The following is a 25,163-nucleotide window of genomic DNA, read 5'->3' on the forward strand; positions in this document are numbered from 1 at the left end:
AGGCCTTTTCATATTGTTTTCCATCACCGTGTTCCTTTAACTCTCTTTCTCCGCTAGCGTTTTTAAAAAAAGTTGCCAGCCACTGCAAGGGTTTTTGATTATTTTCACAAAAATGTAATGGCCCCCAGAATATTTTGTTGTATGAATATCGGAACATGCAATATATCAAAAGAAAGAGCAGACCCTCTGCTTTTAAACAACAAAAAAAAACATCCATTATTTTTTTAATCAACACTTGAATATGGGTACGTTTCATAAAAGAAGCAACATTTTGAGCAAAAAGCTGAGAAAATTAAATTTTTGTCAAAGACTTCATCCAGATCAGATTCAGAAGGATGATCAAACACCGATGGAGTAGATCGAGTCCATCAACACCCCAAAGCTTCAGTCCTAGAGTTCGTCCTGGGGCGACATTTCATTCAGTAACGATTTATATGATGTTTAATGTTGATGATCGCATTATTTTACATATGCATCTGCTTACATACACTCGCTTTTTTCTGCGTCGTCTTCGCCTGTGTTTTGATCAGGAAACCTGTATTCATTTAGAAGTTGTGTAACAGTGCCCCCTAGCATATAACAGTGAAAACACAGTAACCCGGAAAATTCCATGTTTGGCGGGGAAAGAGTTAAGGGCTTCGTACTACATATTAGAATATAAAGCTACTTTTAATGGCTATCGATATAGAAAGATGTTTTGCGCCCTAAATAGCCAAACATGGACAGTCCCCTATGTGGGATATTTAAAATGGGGAAAGCCTGAATATATGCAAGATCAAAGAAACAAACCGTGTGTAAGAAATTAAAATAATGCCATTTTCATAACTATGTGTGCGTTTAATGTTACCAGAGAAAGAAATGCTTATCTGTACTTCATCAGTGTGCTATATGAGCCAATTCTTTTATTTTAGGTTGCAATAGTGTCGCATTATCGAGGCATAGCACGGATTTGGAAAGGTTCAGGAGCGGACGCGATGGCAACTGTCCTTTTGAGACTCAGCGTTTGTCCCTCAGGAGGCAGGAAGTTGAAACGCTGCATCAGAGACGTGAAGAAGAGGAAGAGCTCCATACGAGCGAGCTGCTCACCCGAACACATCCTCTTACCTGGAAATCACAGTCTGGATCAGTACAGCCGAGGTCAACTTTAGAAAATCTCATTTTAGTGTAGATTTGTTTATTCACTTGACCGTTCAAAACGTTTGGGGTCAGTAATGGTTTTTTTTTTAAAGAAATTTTATTCCGCAAGGATGCATTAAATTGATCAAAAGTGAGAGTAAAGACATTTATAATGTTACAAAAGTTTTCGGTTTCAAATAAATGCTGTACTTTTTAACTTTCTATTAATCAAAGAATCCTGAATAAAATGTATCGGTTTCCACAAAAATATGATCTACACAACTGTTTTCAACATTGATAATAATCATAAATGTTTCTTGAGCAGCAAATCATCATATTAGTATGATTTCTGAAGGATCATGTGACACTGAAGACTGGAGTAATGATGCTGAAAATCCAGCTTTGCATCACAGAAATACATTACATTTTACTATACATTTACATAGAAAACTGTTAGTTTAAATTGTAATACTTCACAATATTACTGTTTTTACTGTACTTTTGATCAAATAAATGCAGCCTTGGTGAGCAGAAAAAAAGTGGGGACCCCAAACTTTTGAACAGTAGTGCATGTGTGCATGTACATATTTATTTTAGTTATAGTTTATATATTGCATATTCCTTATGACCTACCTATTGAAAAGGGCATGAACTTTTCTCTCTTCAAAAATTTGCCGTTTTCATCCAGAAAGTGTGCGGGGTTGAATTCATCCGGAGTGCTGTACTCCTTCTTATCCTCTAGGATTGGCTTCAGCATCGGCAGCACCATCACACCCTGTCAGAGCACAAAATGTCAGACATTGTAAGAACATTGCAAACATTAAAAAACAGTTTGTTTACTAAAACAGAATCACGTTCTGGCTACATATCATTTTTAAAAAAAAATCTGTATGTTTACCACATTTTACCCTCATGCAATTTTAAAAAGTTACCCTGAGGTCCTTAGAGGACAAAAATGTCTTTATTACAAAATAAAATGGACACTGTGCTCCCAAGTTTCACATTTTAAAGAAGATTCTTGGTAGATTATTGTTAAAGTGAAACGAAAATAGTTTTTTTTTTTTATGAAAATGATTTATGAATATTTTTTTAGCTGTCAAATTCTAACAAAGGTTTGTGTTTATATAATATATGTGTGTATGGACGCGTCTCACACACACGCATGCGATTTGGGATTTTCAGTACAGTATAATTTCTCTCACTCAAACATTACACACACACACACTTTTTTTTTAATTACACATATAAACAACACTCTTACATCCACTCCAAGATAATTATAGCTGCATAATTTCTGCAGAAGCAGAAAACAGGAAAAAATATGGCTTTATAGGCCAAACCTGAGTAAATGGCGCCATCTGGTAAAAAAAAAAAAAGGGTGTAAACATTTTAATTTCGAAGCCTTGCCAACAGAAGGAAAGCCTACTAACAAAGACAGCCATTTTTAATCCCAGGTCCATTTAACTATAAAGTGATGCAGTTTCAATGGGGACATTGTTGTCCTGGGTGTAACTATTGTGTGCTACTAAATGTAAAATAGATTTATTAAAAGGAAATGAGGGCGAAATATTAATATTCCAATGAAAATACACACTTCTGCAGTTGGCATTAACACAAGCAATATAATGATGATAAAAAAATAAAAAATAAATAAATAAACTTAAGACAAAAATCTCCTTAAGGATGCACAAGAGTTAACTCAAAGAAACTCATTCTCGTTTCTACCAAAATCGTTAAATTGTTGCCCATTTAAATCCAGGACAGTACTGTAATGCAGTAGCTAATGAAAGAGAAAGCCATTTTTTTGTTGCAAAATATGGGTAAAAAAAAAGAAAAGTGTGCTGAAATACAAACAGTATTTTCTGGCGTACCTTTGGAATGAGGCATCCTGCTACTGTGGTGTCTTTGCTGGCAACTCTTGGTGGAATGAAGGCAAGAACATTCGCAAACCTCTGAACCTCGTGGATCACAGCGTAAGTGTACGGCAGATGTGTCCTGTCTTCCATCGACGGCTGCCGTGTCTGTCCAATCACCTGATCGATCTCAGACTGGACTTTCTCTGTGGGAAGTGAACATGCAGAGTATGTGGACACACATATACACATTTGCTTAACAAGTAGATCACAGGAGCGGAGTGGAGCAGCCTACCTTGCACCTCTGGATACTTGGCCATGTAGAGTAAAGCCCAGCTGAGTGATTTAGCAGTGCTTTCTGTTCCGGCTCCAAACAGATCCAACACACAGTGTATCAGGTTCTCCTCTGTGAATTCTGCCTCGCTGTCCTTACACTGGGAAAGACGAGGGAGAGGAAAAGGTAAATGGAAGGTATAAATATGGGCTAACTATCCATTGAGTTCACTTGATTTCATTTGAAATGCATGAATTGTCAGTGTACAAAACTAGAAGAGAGGATTTCCTGACATCATGCCAGGATCTGCTAAAAAACAGTTACCTTCTCAATTTCATCCAGATAACAGTCAATGTAGTCTCTGGGACTGGATGGGTTTCTGTCCTCTTTGTGCTTCCTGATTTCCTCCTGAAAAAAGAGCTTCAGCTTGGAAAGGTTGGCAAATGTAGTCTGGTGCTTTCCTGGCAGCAAGGACATCAAGGCGGGAAACGTGTTATACAACTGTTGAGGGACAAATACAAGTTGTTTCATGAAGTCTTGTTTCATGAATCTTTGCAGTAAAAAAAAGTGTCATTGATCTCGCTTTTTAGAGTCAACATAAAATAAATGCATTTTCCTGGTCTTTACAAATGACAATTTAGACATCATAGCTGAGTAAACTTCAATAGTGGCAAATGAAAACTACAACAAATTGAATTTTGAATTTTTGTGATTACTTTATCATTATTTTAAGGGGGAGCTCCTGCCCCTTTGAAAGTGAAAGTGCCCTATTCGATCGCACCGCAGTACCCCTGCGAACGCGATTTCTAATTTCTACTGGAGGCGATTTAACCAACAACCCCTACCCCCCTCCACAAGAAATGGCAAAGCAACCAAACAGGCGTTGTGTTAATCAAAATCTTATAAAAGTCCATTTATCAAAATCACTGTCCAGTGTATAAAGTGGTGACCTGCAATTGTTTCATTAAAATTTTTTAATGAATATCTGCTTGATTTAAAACATAAAACACTAATTCTTGCCATAAATACACTGTAATAAGATTTTGGAAATTAAAATTCAGTTTTGCGTTGATTGTTGCATTGACGATTTAGTTGTTGAACCAACTAAAAAATTTTCAATGTTAAAAATACATTTGGTTCACATAATATAATTAACCAACAGAACATTTTTCAATGCAGCAAGTCAACGTGAGTTTTTATCTCCAAAAAAGGTCCATGAAATAACATATGGAGAAAGACTTTACTGCCAGTTAACTTTGTCTTTAGAACACACACAGTTCCATTGCAGGCTATGGAGGTCCCTGTTGGATAGGTAGACATCGTCAGAGTTGCAAGTCCCCTCTTGTTTAAAAATAAAGAAAAACACAATTTTCATAATCTAACTTCAAATATGCATTTTTTATATGTCATTTTTGTTGCTTCAAAATAACACTGGTCCCTTCTAAGCTTTTTGTCAAGTACACCAAGATATTTAAATTTGTGACTGATTGTATTGGCTGCCTATTAATTAAATAATTACAGTACATTGTACATGCAGTTGTTGTACTTGACAATAAGCTTAAATGAGAGATGTGGACTGATCATATACTGCAAGTAGGAAGCCACAACAGAGAATGAATTTCTTAAAGAAATGACTTTTCTGTAATATCCACAACATTGGCTTTTGAACTGTTGCTAATTGGTCGATGGTATTTTTCCCCCGTTGTAGGAAAAACAGATTCAAAATGTTTTTTTTCCTCAAGCAATTCAAATGTAAAAAAAATTGATAACAGATGGTTTGGACATTTCCTTTTTTGTTTTGTTGGTATGTTTACGTGTGCCTATTGTGATCTCTGATGCCTGTGTGAACATTATATTTATATATAATTTAACACTTTCAAGGCCCAGAAATGCATTTAAGAGTGCAGCACTTCCAAGTTCTACATCAGAACGGCAGCTCATCATTGGCTAGCTCCTGCGTCAGCATCACACACATGCCAGTGTTAATTTTGACAGCAAATTTTGATTTAGTTTTAGTCATTTTAGTCATCTGAATTGTTTTTAGTTTTAGTCGACTAAATCTACAGCATATTTAGTCTCCTAAAATCTAATGAGTTTAGTTAAATTGTAATACATTAAGCATTTAAGCCTTACATAACCGACTGTCACTTGAACTGACATTTTTACATCATTTTGTTTTTGACATAAATACACGAAAGAGAGCTTAATTCACTTTGTCTGTTTTTTTTTTAAAACAGCTATATAGTTTTTATAACTTAGTATTTCTGTTTTAGTCAGTAGGCCATATCAGGTTAAGCTAAAGCTTCAAATAAGTTTGTTCATTTTATTTTTTTTATTTCAGTTAACATTTATTTAATTTCAAGTAATTAAGTTTTTTTAAATGGTTTTAGTTATTAACTATTATAACCCTGATACTTTATTGAATGCGTGTCAAATACTGGTCCTCCTGACTATAAATTAAATCGGAATGAAGTCAAATAAAGTTTATTGTGTAACCAAAAACGAATATATAATGCGTGACTTAATTATAAACAAGCTCGAAAAACACCGGGACTCTTATTTTGAAATGTCTGCGCCTCTGTTGCAGTTGCTCATTCAAGTTCAGGAGATAAAATATGCATTGTTACAACCGTCTAAAACATATTACTATATAAACATCGTAAAGCAAACAGTGTCATTACTCATTACTCATCATTACTTTAGAAGCGCAACAGCGCCGTGTTCTCCAGCGGCTAGATCAGTTCAGATCAAATGTGCGCATCTGTTACACAGGACATCAGTTCTGACTGGATCTCTGCCCTAATCGTCCCTCCCTAACATTTTCGTCTCGTTTTTATTTGTTGACGAAAAAGAAAACATTTTCGTCATAGTTGTCATCCAACACTAGTTTTTATTTAGTTTTCGTCAGTGAAAAAAGGTTGTTGACGAAAATTGACAAATTATTCGTCAACGAAATTAACACAGACACATGCGTCGTGGTGTTCACATGAACAGCGTCGGCCAATGGTGAGCCGGCATTCTGCCGAAGAACCCAGAAGTGCTGCACTGTATTTACAGAGTAAACTGGAAAGGAGACTGACAGAAAATAAATTGTTGAATAAAGTCAGTATTTCTGTTCGTTTTTTTGCACACAAAAAGTATTTTCGTCACTTCATAACATTAACGTTGAACCACTGGGGTCACATGGACTATTTTAACGATGTCTTTACAAGCTTTCTGGGCCTTGAAAGTGGTAATTAAATTGCCGTCTATGTGGGGTCAGAAAGCTGTCGGATTTCATCAAATATCTTAATTTGTGTTCTGAAGATGAACGAAGGTCTTACGGGTTTGGAACGACATGAGGGTAAGTACTGACCAAATTTTCCTTTTTGGATGAACTAACCCTTTAAAGTTCCCCTCTGATGCTTTCTTGAACATTACCTTTCATGCAGTGTGTAATAAAGCTGTTTGTGAATGTAAAATGTCTGCAAAGATCAAAAGTGCACGACAAAAAAAGTTATTGTCTCCTAAAAAAAGAATGGATTCTGAACTGCTGAAACGAGTCTTCAGTAATTACAGTCTCCTAAGTAACAATGTAACACATTTGCTTAATGCCAGTCTATGGTCTTCATTGGCTGTCCACGAACAACGTCTTTGACCCTCAAACACTGTAGTTGTAGCTGAGACTGGAAGAATTTGGTCTGTGTGTCGACATGTCAAGAAGACGCTGTTTTCTGTGCTGAGAAAGTAAATCCTCTTTGCTGCACTTACAAAGGACGAGGACTCGCACTGAAATTGATACGGTAAAACCATTGTTACTGTTCATATCACTGTGCATCAAGTGAAGCTGAAATGCAGATATGGTAACGGCCGTTTGGTTTCGGACAAGCTGTAAGAGGTCGACCAATCACAACAGACTGAGCCATCTGACCAATCAGAGCAGAGGAGGCTCACAGAAAGGAGGGTTTAGAAAGACCAAATCCTTTATCGAACTGATCGAGACAGTGTGAGAAAAGAGGTGATGCTACAATGGATATTATGAGAAAAGGTGTTTTTGACCCTCAAATCATGTAAGCCTTTTCTAGGAGACTCCAAAACAAAACTATGCGCTTTTAAAAAAGTATAACGGGCACTTTTGTGAAAAATATCCATTATTGTAAATTGGTTCTCGTACCCGGCCCCAGACATTGATGGGCAGCTTAAAGGTGTCATCTGAATACTGCAACAGCTCGTGAAAAAGATGGTTGTCATACTCAAACTTGTGGCCAAAAACCAGGCTGCATATTATATTGCCCACCGCGTAGTTCAAGATGTGATGAGGGTTGAATGGCAAACCTAGGAAAGCAAAAGAGAGAAATAGTGGTTACTGCAAACCGTACTTTCAAACCTTTGCCTGTAGAGAGCAGTATGTACTTGTTCAGATGTATGAATTCATGCAGAAACCGTGTGCTCTGACCTTGCTTGGTTTGAAAAGTGCTACAGACAAAGTGACACTCCTGCAGGATGGAGTCTTCTAAAGTTCTCTTGCCCACACCAAAATACTTCAGTGTTGCCAGAGCAAAACGCCTCTGATGACGCCACATGTGCCCACTGGAGAAGATCAGACCTTCATACAAAAGGGATAAAAAGAGCAAAATCTATGATTACTAAAGTGCATTCCCTTGAGGCTGTGTACACACCCTTTTTACAAGTGAAATCGGTAACCGCCATTACTCATGGCCTACAAATTTGCTGCTGGTTCTAAAATTTGCACTGCCCCATCCTTCAGTATCTGTACTTTCCAAAACTGTGTTACACTCTGACAGTGAGTGCTGAAATCTGCCACACAGTTCCTTAAAAGAACACTCCACTATTTTTGAAAATAGGCTCATTTTCCAACTCCCATAGAGTTAAAAAGTTGAGTTTTACCGTTTTCGAATCCATTCAGCCGATCTCTGGGTCTGGCGCTAGCACTTTTAGCATAGATTATTGAATCTGATTAGACCGTTAGCATCCTCGCTCGTAATGTATGCTAAAAGTGCTACTGCCAGATGCGGAGATCGGCTGAATGGATTCGAAAATGGTAAAACGTAACTTTTTAACTCAAGGGGAGTCGGAAAATGAGCCTATTTTCAAAAATAGTGGCGTGTTCGTTTAATAATACTTTGGGAATATATGCAGAGCAGCAAGAACTGTACAAGTCTGAAAAACTTTCCCACAACCTCACAATAGGTGTGTTTACATGGAGCACTGTAATCGGTTTAAAAGCCCAATCCGAATGAAAATGCTCCATATAAACACCTAAATCGGAATAAAAATGGCCAAACCGAATGAAATTGTAATCGGTTTGAGAGGGGTGGGATAAACCTTTTCATGGTTCATGAAATGAAAAAGTGAAAAGACAATAAATTTTACCGAACAATGAGGTTTTTGATGGCGCGATCAAATATAGCAACCAGTGTGTGAGAGGCGGGCAAGCTTCTAAATGCAGCAAATAAGCCTTGTTTATACTTTCATCTGGCTCCGCTGACTGCACGCGCACCTCGTCCGTTTGGCAATCTGCGATGACGTCATTTTTGCCGCGCGCTCGTGCGGACGCATAGTGTGCTTTAAAGTGTCAGAGAAAGACGCAGAAATTGCCGTTTGCAGACACTGGTCTGCTGTATTCTCCAAGCACCCTCAAATGCAAGCAACCCTCAGTTGATACTGTAATAATATATTGGCAAATGCTCCAGTGCATATTTGTGTCTGTAGAAAGTCAAATGTATCCATACAACGTGACATAGTTGTTGATCTCTTGTACGCAATGGCCAATGTGTTTTAAGTTAGTCCGACTCCACTCACTTTTTATTCAGTGCTGAATTATACATTTACATTTTTTTTTTTTACATTTATGCATTTGGCAGACACTTTTATCCAAAGCGACTTACATTGCATTCAAGGTACACATTTATACAGGCTTGCAAAACCTCTCATGAACAAAAAAACTAAATTTGATTATGATTTGATTATGATACCTGTAGGGCATAATTGGCCAAAGATAAGATGGCCAAATATATTTTTTTAAGTTATATTGTGCTTTGTTTGTATAATGTCTGCTGGAATGCTAAAAACGTTCAGTGTTAAATAGATATTTTTAAATTGTAGTATTTATTTTTTTGTATTCTTTTTTTTTTAAAGCAAGACAAAATAGTAAAAAAAAAAAAAAAAAAAAAAAAAAAAGCACATTTATGCAATGGTGAAAAAAAGGCAAAATCAATGACTTTTTTTTTCAAAATTTGCGTTCGGTATTGGGCTTCGGCCAAGTGTTTTAATATTATTCGGCTTCGGCCAAGATTTATCATTTCGCTGCATCCCTACGTCATATGGATAAAAATAAATATGTTCACGTTGAATTCTGTAAATGTTTTCACAGAATGAACTTCTTTATTTCAAGAGAGACTGGAGAATTCTCATGTAGGCTACATTAAACCCAGGATGACTGTAACGATCTCCAGACAGTTCTGCATGTTTTCAATGACAAAGCTTGCTATTGTAGCCATCGCAAAAGGTCACTTTCCCAATTTTACAACAGTTCTGGTATGCTAATTGAAAATTATAGCAGAAGTTTGATATTTCGTTCTGGAACATAGTTCAGTTTCAGCATAAATAAACAAATTAGTTGTGTCTGACAACGCATATAATGCCTTGAATGAAAGCAGAATACAAGATGTTTCCTGACAAAAAGATGAATTGGTGAGCAATTTGTAAATAGCATCACTCATATGCGTACAGTGTTCTTTTAGCAGTTTTTACCTTTCCCTTTACAGATCCTGTCATTCACAGGGAAGTACGGCCGGTCTGTGAAGATGTCCGCCTGTTCCACAAACGCCTCTTTGAAAGTCTCGTATCCAGTGAGCAGTATGCAGGGTTTGTTTCCCAGATAAAATGTGCTCACATCTCCATACCTCTCTGCAATCTGATCAACATGTCAACTTGTAATGCACACAACTCATTTAATAAACATATGCATCTGGAAAAAAAAAAAAACACACATACCTTCGGAAAAACGTCCATTGGATCACTAAAGCCTATGTTCAATACGTTTCCAACGATCGGCAGAGGGAAGGGTCCTGGCGGCATGTTCTTTGACTGAACATCTCGCAGGTGTTTCACCAACAGCAGCACACACAGAAATATCAGGAATCCCTGAACATCGATCCACTGACCCATCAGCTGTGACAACACTGACGCCATGCTTACTGAGACAGAGAGATTTTGCACAAAGATGAATGATCTCTTAAAATGTACAAGTACTCTGTGTGCAACTGTGTGACCACAAAGGTTGCATTTAATATATGAATATCACTGCAGAGCTAGGTGCTTTTCTCAAAAAGATCAATGACTGGTCAAACTGGTGTTTAAAGGGTTAGTTCACCCCCCCAAAAAATGAAAATTCAGTCATTAAGTCATTCTCACCTTCATGTCGTTCCAAACCTGTAAGACTTTCATTCATCTTCAAAACAAAAATGAAGATCTTTTGAATGAAATCAGAGCGATTTCTGTCCCTCCCAGTTAATGAGGAGATCATAAAACTAACCCATATTGAGTGAGATTCTCTCAGATTTCATCAAAAAAAAAATCTTCATTTGTGTTCTGACGATGAACGAAAGTCTTAGTTTGGAACGACATGAGGGTGAGGAATTAATGATAACATTTTTATTTTTGGGTGAACTATCCCTTTAAGTGAAGAGGTCAGGTCTCCTCAGGTTCACACAGGTGTTCATCACATAAACTACGAACATGTGTTTCACAAATTTAATGCACTTTCCACACTATTTGTTTAAGTTTTGAACACTACTTGTATTGTTAATTGCATCTCAAGAGCCCAAACACTTTTGAGTTCATTAATATGAACCCATTTCCACACTCACAGAGTTGTAGTGTTTCATACTGCACAATATACTACTGCAAAGGACATGCACAGTTGCAGATGAAGAGAACAAGGTTGTACTTACCGAGAGATCACAGTGTCCTAATTTGTTTTCAAAACGTTCACACCGATACTTCAGCACATTTCACATTAAAACCCTGATTCGCTTTGGTAGTCGATTCGTTTTAGTGGTTTATGATGTCAGAGGCGTCGTCGCATTAGTCATCCTTGTCTCGTTCAAAATAAATGAATGAATGAATAAAAAAAAAAGTATTTGAGATATTTTAGGAGGTACACTTCCCTTTAGGAGGATATTCACCTGACGCCAAACACTACCGAACGTTCTTAAGTTTAATTAAATAGTCATACATACAACAACAAAAAACCTAGTGATGACTTAAAACCTGGTCTAAATAGTCACCAGAATGCTGACCATTTGACTCCATCTTTGTTGTCTTTTGTATTCTTCTGTTATCAACATAATGTATAACGTGTATTGCTCGAGCATGGACACATTTTCCATCAGGGAGAGCGTGAAGGAAATAGTCCGTACAAAGTTCGAACCCCGAGGCCCCGCGTCTGACCATATCGCAAGTTGATAGCAAAACTTGATATACATAATTACATAATCAGCATATCAACAGTATTTCCAGATAACGCCACGATAAAGCAATTAGAGTGCGAATTCACAGCAGCTGCCAATTGTGTTACTCAAGGTTATCACGTTCATATGAGATAACCAAAGCAACAGTAAAACACACGAGAATTAGAATCGGACGATTCATCCACAGTACATAAGAAGCCTATTATCATCATTATAAGCCTAATCACTTTAATAAATGCATATTATTAGGGGTTCAAGCATGAAATGCTGAAACCCTATTGTAATTGTAAGGATTCGTAAAACGCATCGTGCAGGCCAAACCGTAAGGCCTAGAGACTTGAAACCTGGCCAGATGGTAGGCCTCAACTTGGGGACAACCTATCAGAGTATGACCCCGAATGGCCCATAGGTGGCGCTACAGCAACCAAAAGTTCAAAATTGCTCATAACTCTTAGACCGATTGTCCCAGGACCAGGATCCCAGGACCCTTCAGGCGCCAATTTCGAGTAAATTGCATTTTTTTTAAAAACATATTTTTGCTGACTTCTAGGTTTTTGGCCCGATTGGAACCAAACCACTGCAAGACTATTCTCTGGAGTCGGACAATCAATAATCATCCAAAAATTTCAAAATTTCAATTAACGGTCGATAAGGGGAACCAAAATCTTTGATGGCACCAGGGCCATTTTTACTAACATGGTTATAAATTGTGAACGGAAAGAGATTTTTTTGCTAAACTTGGGATACATCTTCGTGAGCTCATTCTGAGATCACTTGAAAAAAAAAAAAAAAAAAAAAAAAAAAAGCAACGATTGGCCACTAGGTGGCACTATAAAACGGTTATAACTTGTGAAAGGAAAGGGATATTTTCGCAAAACTTGGGACACATGTTCATGAGCTCATTCTGAGGTCACGTGAAAAAAATCATGACAATTGGACACTTGGTGGCACTATAAAATGGTTATAACTTGTGAACGGAAAGAGATATTTTCGCTAAACTTGGGACACATGTTCATAAGCTCAATCTGAGTTGACATGAAAAGAATCGTGACAATTGGCCACTTGGTGGCGCTATAACAGTGAAAGAAATTATGAAAATAGCTATAAGCGCACCCAACCGTTAGTCTACTGAAAATTGGCATGCAGTGTCTTTGTCCAGGGTGCCATGATAGTCTATGAGAACATTGGTGTATCTCAAAAAACTCAGTATACGTCATTGGCACAATGCCTTGAAGGAGCCTTAGAAGTTTCAAGCCCGTGTTTTTTTTCACAGGAGTGACCTCCTAAGAATCCTTGCCGAGTCCAACAATACCAAACATGCCAGGTTTTGCCTTATGGTTTTTGTAAGTGTCATTTAGAGCTTTAAAAAATTGTGGTTATCTTCAAAGCTGTTAGTCTGATCGAGACAACAACAAAAAAACAAAGGAAATTTGTAAACATAGGTAAATAGCTAAACAATAACGCCAAAATGTTAAAATTATGATAGGAACTGACAAAAAAATAAATTAAATCCAATCAATTTCACCCATGGATAATTTTGATGCTCTCACATGTTTGAAACGAACAATGATGGATTGTGAGGAAATTTGTTCTGAATTGGGACTGGCGAATCCCCGTCCATACTGTCAATGACCGTTCGCAAAGACCCGCCCACTTTAGTTCCTGTTGCTATGTCTGACAAGCGACGCCACTCTCACACCACACCAAGTTCTCACGCATTGAAAAATACATTGCGGATCAGAGAAAAGACTGCGTGCTGACAGACAAGTACTTTTGATATGAAACAAAGTCTCACCTTTCAAATGTAGTCAATTTTTAGAGACATTTAAACAATAAATACCATTTTGTGACTCTTTAATGTGTCTGATAGATTGCTGTAGACTCGAGGCTCAGTTAAAGCTGCTTGTGAACCGATCATCTCTTCCTTCTAGTTAATTTATATAATTAAAATAAACATGAATGAACATAAAAGGAATGTTGTTTTAAAGTGCTAAGACGTCAGTACACTTTGTTTTTCAAATTTAATTCCTCCTATGTTAATCTACTAACTTTCCTGACTGCTTTGTTGGACAAAATGGCGGATTATGATTAGTCAGATCGCCTGTCAATCAAACTCCCTCCACATATATACAGTATGGGCACACTTTGAGTACTACTAATAAAAGTGGTGGAGATCAGGCAAGACTATAAGAAGACTCAGGCAAAAGGTGCTATAACTGTAAAAACGCTTTAAAACCATATATTTCCTATGGTAAACTGCCTGTATAGGCTGTAAATTGACTTTTTCATCTATGATGGCAGTTGTTAAATGCTTGCTAAATAAAACTTAATGTCTTTTGATGCTTGTGTGCTTAAAGGCCTTAACTGCTTGAACCCCGATAAATGCTGCTTGCAGCTTTAATTATTATTATTATTATTATTAACTGTTAAGACTGGTCTAAATAGTTGTCCATTATAGTTTTCATGAATGTGCAACTGTGTGGGCTCTGATTGTGTTATCTTCCATAATCTTGATGCCTTGATTGATATACAATGTGTGCAATTACTGTATTGATCCATACGTTCTTTGAACGCAAAACGTATGGGAGACAGCACATACTTTAGTACAAAGGTTGTAGGACCTTTAACCTTTATCCGGGCTGAAGGAGCAATTATTTTCCTTTACAAACCCTTTATTTTTAGCATCGTCATATTCACTAGTACTAAATTATTTGACATAAAATCACACAAGAAGAACAGAAAAGTAGAAATAAAATATAAAACGCACAATCATTCATTCATTAACCATTTCAGTCAAATCCAACTCTTGGTGATTCTTGTTCCTATATCAATATCATCTGCTGATCCTGGAACATTGAAACATAGTCCTAGACCCTACTCCTAAACATAACCCTAACCCGGTCCCTACCCATAACTTATCCCTAAATAACACTGATGCATAATTCAATTCTATTCAATTAAATTCATATTTATTTGTATAGTGCTTTTCACAATACACATTGTTTCAAAGCAGCTTTACAGAAAGTGCGTTTCATAAATGTACATTGAAAAATGTTAGAAAGAGAATGTTAAAGAAAAATGTTAGAAAAAGTTAATCAATCATGTATTAATTTAGGCCATAACAACGCTGGCGTTGAGTCGTCTCTTCACAGGCGTCGTGTAAGCCCCTAACCCATGTTTTAAGCCTAAACTTGTCATTAAATGTGTAAACCTATCCCTCGAATCTGATTGGAATAATGTTCCAGGATCACCAAGGATGTACTTGGTGAAATCACATTCACCATATATAAACATAGGCTAACATAGGGGAAATTCAAATTTTACCTTGAGTGCTTTGAGCAGTAGCTGAAGATCTTGTCAATGAGAAAGCGGTCAGTGTGTGTCTCTTGATGGTTGCTCCAGTCCAGAAATGTATTGACTGTGGAAGAATTTCGTCTCATCAACAAAACAGAGCTCCATGTCTTATAAAACTGTGCTTCTGGTGCATTGCCAACCACAATGATAGTGGAAAGATTATGTTGTTTTTAGAAACTCAGGGGTCCTTCTAGGAATTTCATTATCACATGAATGGCTAAAATCTGCAAATATCACATGACACATGTGAATGTTCCATCCATGAGCTCCAGACGGGGAGAGGGGGTTGGGAGTGGGTTGTGTGACATACCCATGTCACACAACCTGCTTTTTTCCAGAAAGCAGGTTGTGTGACATACCTGGGTTTGTTTAAGGGCAAGTAAGAGGATAACCTCAACTTTTGGTTCCAAAAACAGAGGTCAATTTTAGGGTATGTAGTAGCCATAGCAACTCACTCTCTGAACATAACCTTCTCCGGAGCAGGTTCTGTTCCAGGGTTAGTTTGCTTAAAGTTTACATAACACACACAGTTTCTGCCAATCTCATGTTAATCTTGAGTACCTACACTCTAAAAAAAAAAGTCTCGTAATCATAAGGGAACCTTTTTTAGTGCTATATAGCACCAATTTTGGTGCTTCAGTGGTTCTTCAGAGGTGCTATATAGCACCTTAGTCAAAGAACCGGTGAAGAACCTCTGAAGAACCGGTGAAGAACCTCTGAAGAACCGCTGAAGAACCACTGAAGCACCAAAAATGGTGCTATATAGCACTAAAAAAGGTTCCCCTATGATTACGAGCCAAGAACTATTTTTGGTGCCATATAGAACCTTTTTTTTTTTTAGAGTGTATAGATTAGTGTTGCATCCTTCATATCTCAGAAGAGTCTTTAGTTTTATTATAAAAGACAGATACACTGTAACAAATCTTTCCAAAAACAGCCGAGCTCATGGAGGTGTGCAGTGGGCGAAGCTAAAGTGTCACAAACACACCTACCACACACACACACACACACACACACACACTATACCATGGCATGGTTATATTAATATAATCAACCGAAAGTTCAGGGTATATGTGATGGCATGTTAACCTTGCTTTCTGGAATACCCCCCAGGTGTCCTTGATTCACAACATAAACGGTCTTGTTTTTCAGTAAATGATAGAGAAAGACCAACTATAAAATCTACAGGACATTTAACAAATAACGGTTTGGTGAGGGGTTTAGTTAAAGATAACCAAATGTTGAGGTACATTTTTTGTGAGCAGCAAAATATTCATATCAGAATGATTTCTGAAGGATCATGTGACACTGAAGACTGGAGTAATGATGATGAAAATTCAGCTTTGATCACAGAAATAAATGACATTTTAAAATATATTTTTGATTAAATAATTCCAGATTTTTACCAGTAGTGTATTAACAAATGATATAATGTATGGTTAAATCAGGTATAAATACAATTTAAAAAAAACATCTAGAGCATCAGTGATGTCCATGAAATAATGGTCACATTGTGTCAGCTCTCTTTTATCATTCTTTGAAAAACAGAATTCATAAAATGTCAAATCTCTGTGGTCAGATGTTCGGAGCCAGTGAAACAGACAGCAAAAACAGCCTCTGAAAATCAAATTAATTGATTTGACATATTATTTTAGTATGACTTGACAATATTTTTATTGTTTTTATTTTTTTTGCAGTGGACCTTAATGGTAGCAAGAGCAGAACAAATTTCTGTGTAAATCATTCATAAATCAGTTCTTGCGTAAATAGCCGCAAGTTGTGAGTGTGGTTGCTGTACACAGAAATTCTTTGCGCTTGTGTGTCATGAATAGGGCCATGCGTTTGTGCAGTCCCCAGTGAACCCAGTTTCACAGACAGGCTTAGATTCATTTCCATTTAAATATATTTTAAAATGTAATTTATTCCTGATGGCAAAGCTGGATTTTCAGCATCATTACTCCAGTCTTCAGTCTCACATGATCCTTCAGAAATCATTCTAATATGAGGATTTGATGCTCAAGATCAATTTCTTAATATTTGATACTTTTGTTTTCAGAGTTTTATGATGAATAGAAAGTTAAAAAGAACAGCATTTATTTATATCAAATCTTTTGTAACATTATAAATGTCTTTAATGTCACTTTTGAGCAATTTAACCCATCCTTACAGAATAAAAGTCAAACAAAATTCTCACTGAGCCTAAACTTTTGAACGGTAGTGCAGATGGGAAAAACATCCCCTAATCTGATGAATCTTGACTGACAGATAGCAGGGTAGAAATTATGGCATAAAGTACATGGGGCATTATGCCGTTTTACTAATTATGGCTATGATAAATGTCACAAAGCATGCGTCATCTCAATCTAGTTCCACAATGAGTTCCTTGTATACCACAGTCCACAGTCATAAGATCGAAGTTAAGTTCACCTTTGGTTTGATGTGGAACGGTAGATTTGTGGCAAGATAACTTCATCATGGAGCAAAATCTCTAGGGAAAGTTCTAGCACTTCGCCGAATCTGGGTCACAAAGGATTCAAGTGTTTCCGAGGGTCCTATCCAGTGTTAGGAAAGTCTACCTGATAAATTAGCCAGTGGTTTTGATGAACGTACGTGATCTACAAATAAGCTACAGCCTGCTGGAGACAATGACTTATCCCAAAAATGAAAGTTCTGTCATTAATTCCTCACCCTTATGTCGTTCCAAACCCGTAAAGACTTTCGTTCATCTTCAGAACACAAATGAAGATCTTTTAATGAAATCGGAGCGATTTCTGTCCCTCCATGGAAAGTCTACGGAATTACACTTTGACGCTTCAAAAAGTGCATAAAGGGATCGTAAAACGAATCCATATGAATTGAGCAGTTTAGTCCAAATTGCCGTGAGAGACACGATCAGATTATGTGATGAACAGATTGAACAAACCTCTTGCAGAAGCTCAAACGTGCTGCATGACTGTCACATGTTCTGTCTGTTTTGCTTGTGTTTGATTTGTTCCTTTGTTCAGTTTCCCGCCACTTTGTTTCCATGGCCACTGTCATTATGAGTTAATTTAGTTCAGCTGTGTCTGTTTAATTATCTCGTTTTGGTTCACTATTTAAATTCCTCTTGTTCACTCAGTCTTTGTCAAGTCACTAGCCACATTTCCATTATAGATTTGCACAAAACTTTTGCGATATTTTCTAATAGTCGATAAAAAAAAAAATTGCGAAATGACGGCGTTTCCATTAACTGATGTTATGCGACTTAAACCATTTTTTTCCTCTCGTGATGAGTCATTCCAAAAATTATGCTATGTATGTTGTTAGGTTTTTGTATATCCCAGCCACCGCACTAACCATTATTTTTAATGGAAGGAGACGTGTGTGTTATCCAATCACTGATGGCAAGGAAAGCACCTTATACTTGAGCGGCACATATGAGGTGTTTCTCTCTCTTATCTGTTTCAAGGTCTTGATAAATTGTGGCATTTTCTATTCTATTGTTTTTTATGAGTTAAATAAAGAACTTTGTCTCATCCTCTATCCAAACATACCATCATCTGTAAAGAATAATCGACTTCTACATACACCAGGTTACTGTGACGCATTGCTGCCACATACAGAGAAGAGCGAAATGTTTGAATTTGCATGGTGGTAACTCAAAGTTTTTTTTTTTACCACTTCGTTATTTTGGCTTGGAATTTCGTTTGTTGGAAATATGAACTGAATTTAGAAATGCTTTTGAAATGAAAAACTTTGCGTTTAATAAACAAAATATATTTTTGAAATGAAGACAGCGTTTGGAGTGGGGTGCATGCAAAATAATTTGTTCCCTGAATCCACGGCCTTTGTTGTTATTGTGAGTGTACACAAAATAAAAGTAGACCATTTATTGCACTTAGCCTATCTGTATGCCTAAAATCGACAGAGTATTGTGAGTTGTTTCCGCTGTCATAAAGAAAAAAACCATCAGAAGGCGTAGACGCCTTCGTTGGACAGAGGGTTAAAGAAAACGTAGCCTATTTAGTTTCATAGTTAGGCTATGTTTTCTTATTATTTTAATGTCATATGTTGATTATGAAAAGTGAGCAGCATGAGTAAGGCACATAATCAGATGCGCATATGTCTGGGGACATGGATTTTGAGCACTTCATTGAATTTTGTTTTCTAGAAAGTCTTTCTTTAAAATTAATTTAGTTGTGTATAAATTGTATTTTAATTTTGATCAATGTTTAATCAACTATTTGGCTGTGTATTTAATAAATAAGAAGCAAACCAAGATCGTCGGGAATGGGTTGACGTGCAAAACTGCGTTTCCTCTGCCTTAGAGTAAGGCTTAAACTATAGCGTCTTTCTGTTTTAATACATTTCTTGAATATATGTCGTAATTACAGTATAGGCCTATAGATAGTTATTATATTTGGGGCTGCACCGAGGTCTGTCATTACTAGGTTAAAGTTATGCCACTGTCCTTATTAGGAGAAAATATATGTCGTTTTAACGACATAAGATCTCGTTATTACGACATACTTGAGTGGAAAAAAATTATACGTAGGCCCTATGTGGCAGCAATGCGTGACCGTACCAGGTGACCTGTAAATGCGGAAAAACTGTTTTCATTGCAGTTTTGCGAAAATTTCCTTTTTCAACTTGCCTGAAAAACCACCTCATGCGAGCGTAAAAACCTTTTTCCGATATATGGGAGTTTTTGAGAAATTGACACGTTTCAATTGGGCATATTTTCAATTCGCAATTTCAATTTGCGCAATTAGAAGGGTAATGGAAACGCGGCTACTGTTATGTTAACCTGTTGTGTTTCTGTTGCCCGTCTGCATGTTCCTGTGAAGTTAAGATTCAAGTTTATATTTGATTGAGATCTTCTGAGTCTTCAGCCTGTTCCTGGGTCACTTGACAGATGACTAGACCTACATCTAAACTGGCTGAAGATGATCTCTTCTCCCACCGGCAGAACGGATGTCCTCTGGAGCACTATTTGGAGGAGTTTTTGGAGTATTTACATCTAGTGAGCTGGAGTGATTCTTCACTCAAAGCCTACTTTCGGATGGGACTGGATGATGAGATATATCAGTTCCTGTCTCCTGGTCATTATAATTTACCCCTAGTCGAGTTCATTAATTTCGTCCTCTGCCTTTACAGTTCGGATTTCATGGTTAAAGTATCTTTTCCTATGATCATCCAGTCCCATCCTGAAAACATCTGAGTGCCCCAGAGCTGCTCCAGAGTCGAGTCCTAACCAGCCAGCATCCTCTGTCAAGATTGCCGCCGCCGGAAGTTGGTCCCCACCTGAGCCAGTGGAGACACAGGCCCTGCCCAAATGTCACACTTCATGTGCACTTTCGGTCTTGTGAACTTACAATGGCCGTTGCGTCCGTTAAGTCCACGAGACCGCAGGGTGTCCCATTTGTCATTTTAGGTCTCAGAAGGGCGTCCCCTTTGAGGTCGATATGCGCCCTCGATGAGCACTTCTGCCGAGCCCGCACTGGTGCGAGCTACGCAGCGGACTTCTTCCCGGCAGTCAAAGCGGCATTACGTTGTGAAAGTGCGGACTCAGAGGAAGACCGTGAGGGTTTAGGGTGCCATTTGGGACAGGGCCACAGTGGTTAATTGATTTTTGGTCTGAACCAGCTCCCGTCCACATCCATAGTCCCGCAACGTCTCCTGTCCCCGTGCAGAGTCCAGTGGAGAACCACTGGTTAATAGATTTTTGGTCTGAGCTACTTCCAGCCCCTGACCAGAGTCCAGTGAGGACTCCACCTCCTTCCGTCCCAAGTCCAAAGAGGAATCAATAGGAAAAATATTGAAACCCTTTGGTTTTGTTTTTTTTGAGCGAGATGCTAACGGTCTAATCAGATTCAATGATCTACGCTAAAAGTGCTACTGCCAGACCCGGAGATCGGCTGAATGGACTCGAAAACGGTAAAACTCAACTGTTTAACTCTAGGGGAGTCGGAAAATGAGCCTATTTGCAAAAAAAGTGGCGTGTTCCTTTAATGTCCAACATACTTGAGCTTCTCTAGTTGACAGGATGGATGCTTCAGTAGATCAGACAGCAGAGATTGAGGTTATTGTTGCTCAGATCCAGCTCTCTGAAGTGTGAAGGGTTTGATCTCAAAGCAGAATGCCTTCTTCAGGTCGGCTACCATACAGATAATCTACAAAGAGATTATCTGTGACATCAGAGCTGATATAACAAACAAGTTCAATAACTTCTTATATCTTTTAATACCCTGAATGAGATAAAGGAACATTTTTGCTGCAGGGTTCGATTCAATTTTCAAAGTCTGCTTTGTTTAAAGCACCGGTTTACTGAAGGAATTATGGGAATGAGGGAACAGGGAAAGCATGCCCAAAAAAAGTGGTAGTATCCAGCTGGTCATGTGATCTTGACATCGCTCCATGTAAGATAATGCATATTTGGACACTGATGTGATTTGACTAAAGCAACCCATTCTGAAATACTGATACTTTAAAAAATATTATTATTGTTTCTTTTCATATCTGCATATAAAATGTTTAACTGTGCATGTATTTTTGCATAAGTGGGCTACAGTAAATTAAAATGCATGGCTTTCAAACATTTTCTCTTTTTTTTCGCCTTCTCCACTAACATCAAAAGATGTTAGTCATATATGGGATGCAGAATAGGATCTAGTTGAACTTATTTGACTGATGGTTTTCTACAAGTTAAAAGCAATAACCACTGAAAATGCTTAATATACATAATTGACAGTCATTCTTAATACCTCAAGCTTGTGATTGTGATAGACGGCCGGTCTCACCCTCTCACCCCATCTGAAGATAGGAAGCTATAAGATGTCATCTTATTTCTGGATCGGATGACATTTATGATCATCATATATCATACTCAGTCAAACCTGTGACCAAAATGATCGCAAGATGCTTAAAGTCAACAGGCAAACCTAGAAAAACAATAATGAAAGACAAAAGGCAGATGCAATGATAAAAGATTACGGGAAAATTTATTAATTTCAATAAGAGGACAGATGAACTCATGCTTGACCTTCAGAGAGAAACTTGCACTTGTAGATTGTGGCCTGTAGAGGGCAGTACGTACTTTCATGCAACTGCTTCCACAAGACTTGATTATGAAATTAAACCTAAAATGTAATATCTCCAATGATCTGACCTGGACCTGGTATTTATAGTTGTAGCTTTTAATTCATAATAATTAAATAAAAATAAAAAACATGATTTCTTAAGTCTTCTACCTTACAATGCTGCTCATTTTGATTTTTAAAATTGATATGATTGAGAATTACATCCACAATGTCTTATTAATGTATTAACTTCAACATATGCAAGCCATATTTCTGCCATATTAGTATAAGACACACTGCAATGATCATCATACAAAACAGATCAATATGCACCATCACTTCTTAAACTCATAGTCAATTTCACATTTTCAGAGATTTTCACATGCCATGTCCGAAAATACACAGGATTGTAATTCAGGTCTCACTGTGGGGTCTGCATCTGAGAAAGCTATTAGCTCACAGAAATGATATTACACCCTTGACCTCGTCCGGATCACGCCAGTTATGCATTTGTATGGCATTTGTGTTTGTTCATCACCTGAGACATATGCAGAGCTAATGGCCTCCTGCCAGTTTACTTGATATTCAAGGGTTTGTTGGTTTTGTCGGAAGTTACAGTGTGAAAATCAGGAGTATCACTTGTCAACTGAACTACTGTAAATGAATGACCATGATCCTGGGCCCTTCCTGTACCTTCATGTCACTTTATTAATATTCATAAGCCATATCATCCTGATATGCATGAGTCGTGTGGCTTTGTAGATGTACCACGCCAACTTGGCATTGAGATCATATGACCTTTCACATGCATTGCACTGGATCATTTTCTCATCTCTGATATAGTGAAATGTGAATAAACTACTATGAAAATGAAATAATTTTCTGATGCCCTAATCGTCCACAGTTTATAAAAAGAAGTATAATCATGTACATATATTTCCATTAAAAATGTTGGGGTCAGAAATTTTTTTTCAGTCTTTAAAACTATTTAGCAGCACAACTATTTGCAACATTAAATTAATCAAAAGTGACAGTCAATACATTTATAATGTTGCAACAAAAAAAAAAAACTTTCCATCTCAAATAAATGCTGTTTTTAACTTTCTATTCACTAAAGAATCCTGAATTTTTTTTATCATGGTTTCAACAAAAATATTAGGCAGTAAAAACAGTTTTCAACAATAGTAATAATAAATGCCTGCATGAGTTATGTTGTCTTTATTGAGCTGAAATTGAGAATAATCATAAGCAAAAGTTCAGAAAAAAAGGCTTTAACAAAAATGAGAGCACTGAAAAGAATAGCCTGTAATACTTAATTATTGCTTAATATACAAAGCTTGTTCACAATACAATTACTAGAAATTAAGTAGCCACAAAGTCAACTTCCTTATTCACAGTCTATGAGAATGTTTGAGTTATATCACCCCGAAGCACTGGAAGTTCATGATATTAACCCCCGGTTTTACAGAGAAGGCCTAAGCTAAAGTCCCAGACTAAAATGCAAGTTTGAGCTGTTTTAACTGAAAGCAACTTGCACTGACAGATATGACATTATTCTTTCAGACGAATACAATCAGAGTTTTATTAAAATGTCCTGGCTCTTCCAAGCTTTATAATGGCAGTGAATGGTTGTGTTAATAAAGGCCTTCTGAAGCGAAGTGGCGCATTTGTGTAAGAAAAATATTCATATTTAAAACTTTATAGACTAAAATAACCAATTTCCGACGGATTGCCGTACGCAAGTTGACTTACGGCAAAAGAGTAACCCCTGACGCGATGTACAGGAGCATCACAAGCTTTGACGCCTATAGTGGATAGGGCTGGGCAACAAACTCAAGTCCCTCTTCTCTTATATCGAAATCTTCCGCCATTTCTCTTTAAAAATTCCCGTTTTAGACTCTAATTCATGACCGGTGTTTTGTTTTGCTCTATCCTCTGCGCTTCTGCGTTCATAAATATGCATGAGTCAAGGGTTCAAGGGTCAAGGGTTACTCTTTCGCCATAAATCGATGCGTACGTCCATGGGCGTCGGAAGCAAAAAAAATGTGTGTGGGTCCTCTCAGAAAAAATTTACTGGAGTAGATGCCATTTACATTAAGTACAAATATACCGCCTTGTTTGCTAAACGTCTGGTTGGGAAAGACAAAATTACAGAAATCACTGTATCATTGAGAGTGGCAATAGTGTAGGGGTAAGACGCATGGCATGAAGTTTTGACGCAAATTGACCCGAGGTTCGAATCCGCCTTTTGCCGAACTCACTCTACTCCCTTTTTCCATCACATATCAGATCGGAAATGCATTTATTTCAATAAAAATGAAGAAAATATTATAAAAGTGGAAATAAAACGTCTAACTTGTGTTTAATAATAAGTGTTTATCGTTTAGGGGCATGTAAACAGACATGTGCTGAGTTACAGACGATAAAAGTGAGTGGGTCCAATATCATTGATCGTAAAAAGTGGGTGGGTCTTGTACTGAAATGCATTTCAGCCCTTCGGTTTGTGACGACACATTGATGCCTTAAGACACGAAACGATCGGTTTCTGAGAGAAACCCAACGGTATTTATGCAATTAATTTCACCTCATATCAGACGAATGCTTCAGCTCTCCAGACTGCCATCACTTCCTGTCAGTGAGGTCAAATAGCAGCCGTGTCATAGATATATACATAGATTCCTCATTAGTGCCTGTGTGGATCGCTCGAATGAGGAATCTACGTATACATATCTATGACCTGGCTGCTATTTGACCTCACTGACAGGAAGTGATGGCAGTCTGGAGAGCTGATGACATTCGTCTGATATGAGGTGAAATTAATTGCATAAATACCGTTGGGTTTCTCTCAGAAACCGATCGTTTCGTGTCTTAAGACATCAATGTGTCGTCACAAGCCGCGGGGTTTAATTTGAAGTTGTATGTCCATGTTTTTTTTACTCTAATAGAATTAGACCCCATTGATAAGCATTATATGAGTGACACACAGCAACGGTTGGAGTTAAAAATCTTCATTTGTGTTATACTGAAGAAAAGA

The 25,163-nt window shown here is 37.4% G+C and overlaps 1 protein-coding gene across 1 annotated transcript; it reads right to left on the reverse strand.

The window, feature by feature from the left end:
• Nucleotides 1-207: 207 nt before the first annotated feature.
• On the reverse strand, nt 208-15,152 carry LOC307117841 (cytochrome P450 2J4). The gene is made up of 10 exons (XM_079803009.1): nt 15,042-15,152; nt 10,240-10,442; nt 9,997-10,159; nt 7,679-7,828; nt 7,397-7,557; nt 3,568-3,744; nt 3,265-3,403; nt 2,988-3,175; nt 1,750-1,891; nt 208-1,104 (listed from the first exon to the last, which is right to left on the reverse strand). The coding sequence occupies exons 2-10, from the start codon at nt 10,435-10,437 to the stop codon at nt 929-931; spliced, it is 1,494 nt and encodes a 497-aa protein (XP_079659135.1). The 5' UTR covers nt 10,438-10,442; nt 15,042-15,152; the 3' UTR covers nt 208-928.
• Between the last annotated feature and the right edge of the window lie 10,011 nt (nt 15,153-25,163).

This window comes from Gobio gobio (genome assembly GCF_949357685.1).
Source record: "Gobio gobio genome assembly, chromosome: 21".
NCBI classification, from domain to species: Eukaryota; Metazoa; Chordata; class Actinopteri; order Cypriniformes; family Gobionidae; genus Gobio; species Gobio gobio.

Coding starts and splice junctions, on each gene's coding strand:
- LOC307117841 (XM_079803009.1), bottom strand. CDS start 10,437: ATGGCGTCAGTGTTGTCACAGCTGATGGGTCAGTGGATCGATGTTCAG. Junction 3,745..7,396: donor CCATCAATGTCTGGGGCCGG/GTACGAGAACCA, acceptor GTCCCTCAACAG/TTGTATAACACGTTTCCCGC. Junction 3,176..3,264: donor CAAGTATCCAGAGGTGCAAG/GTAGGCTGCTCC, acceptor CACTTCCCACAG/AGAAAGTCCAGTCTGAGATC.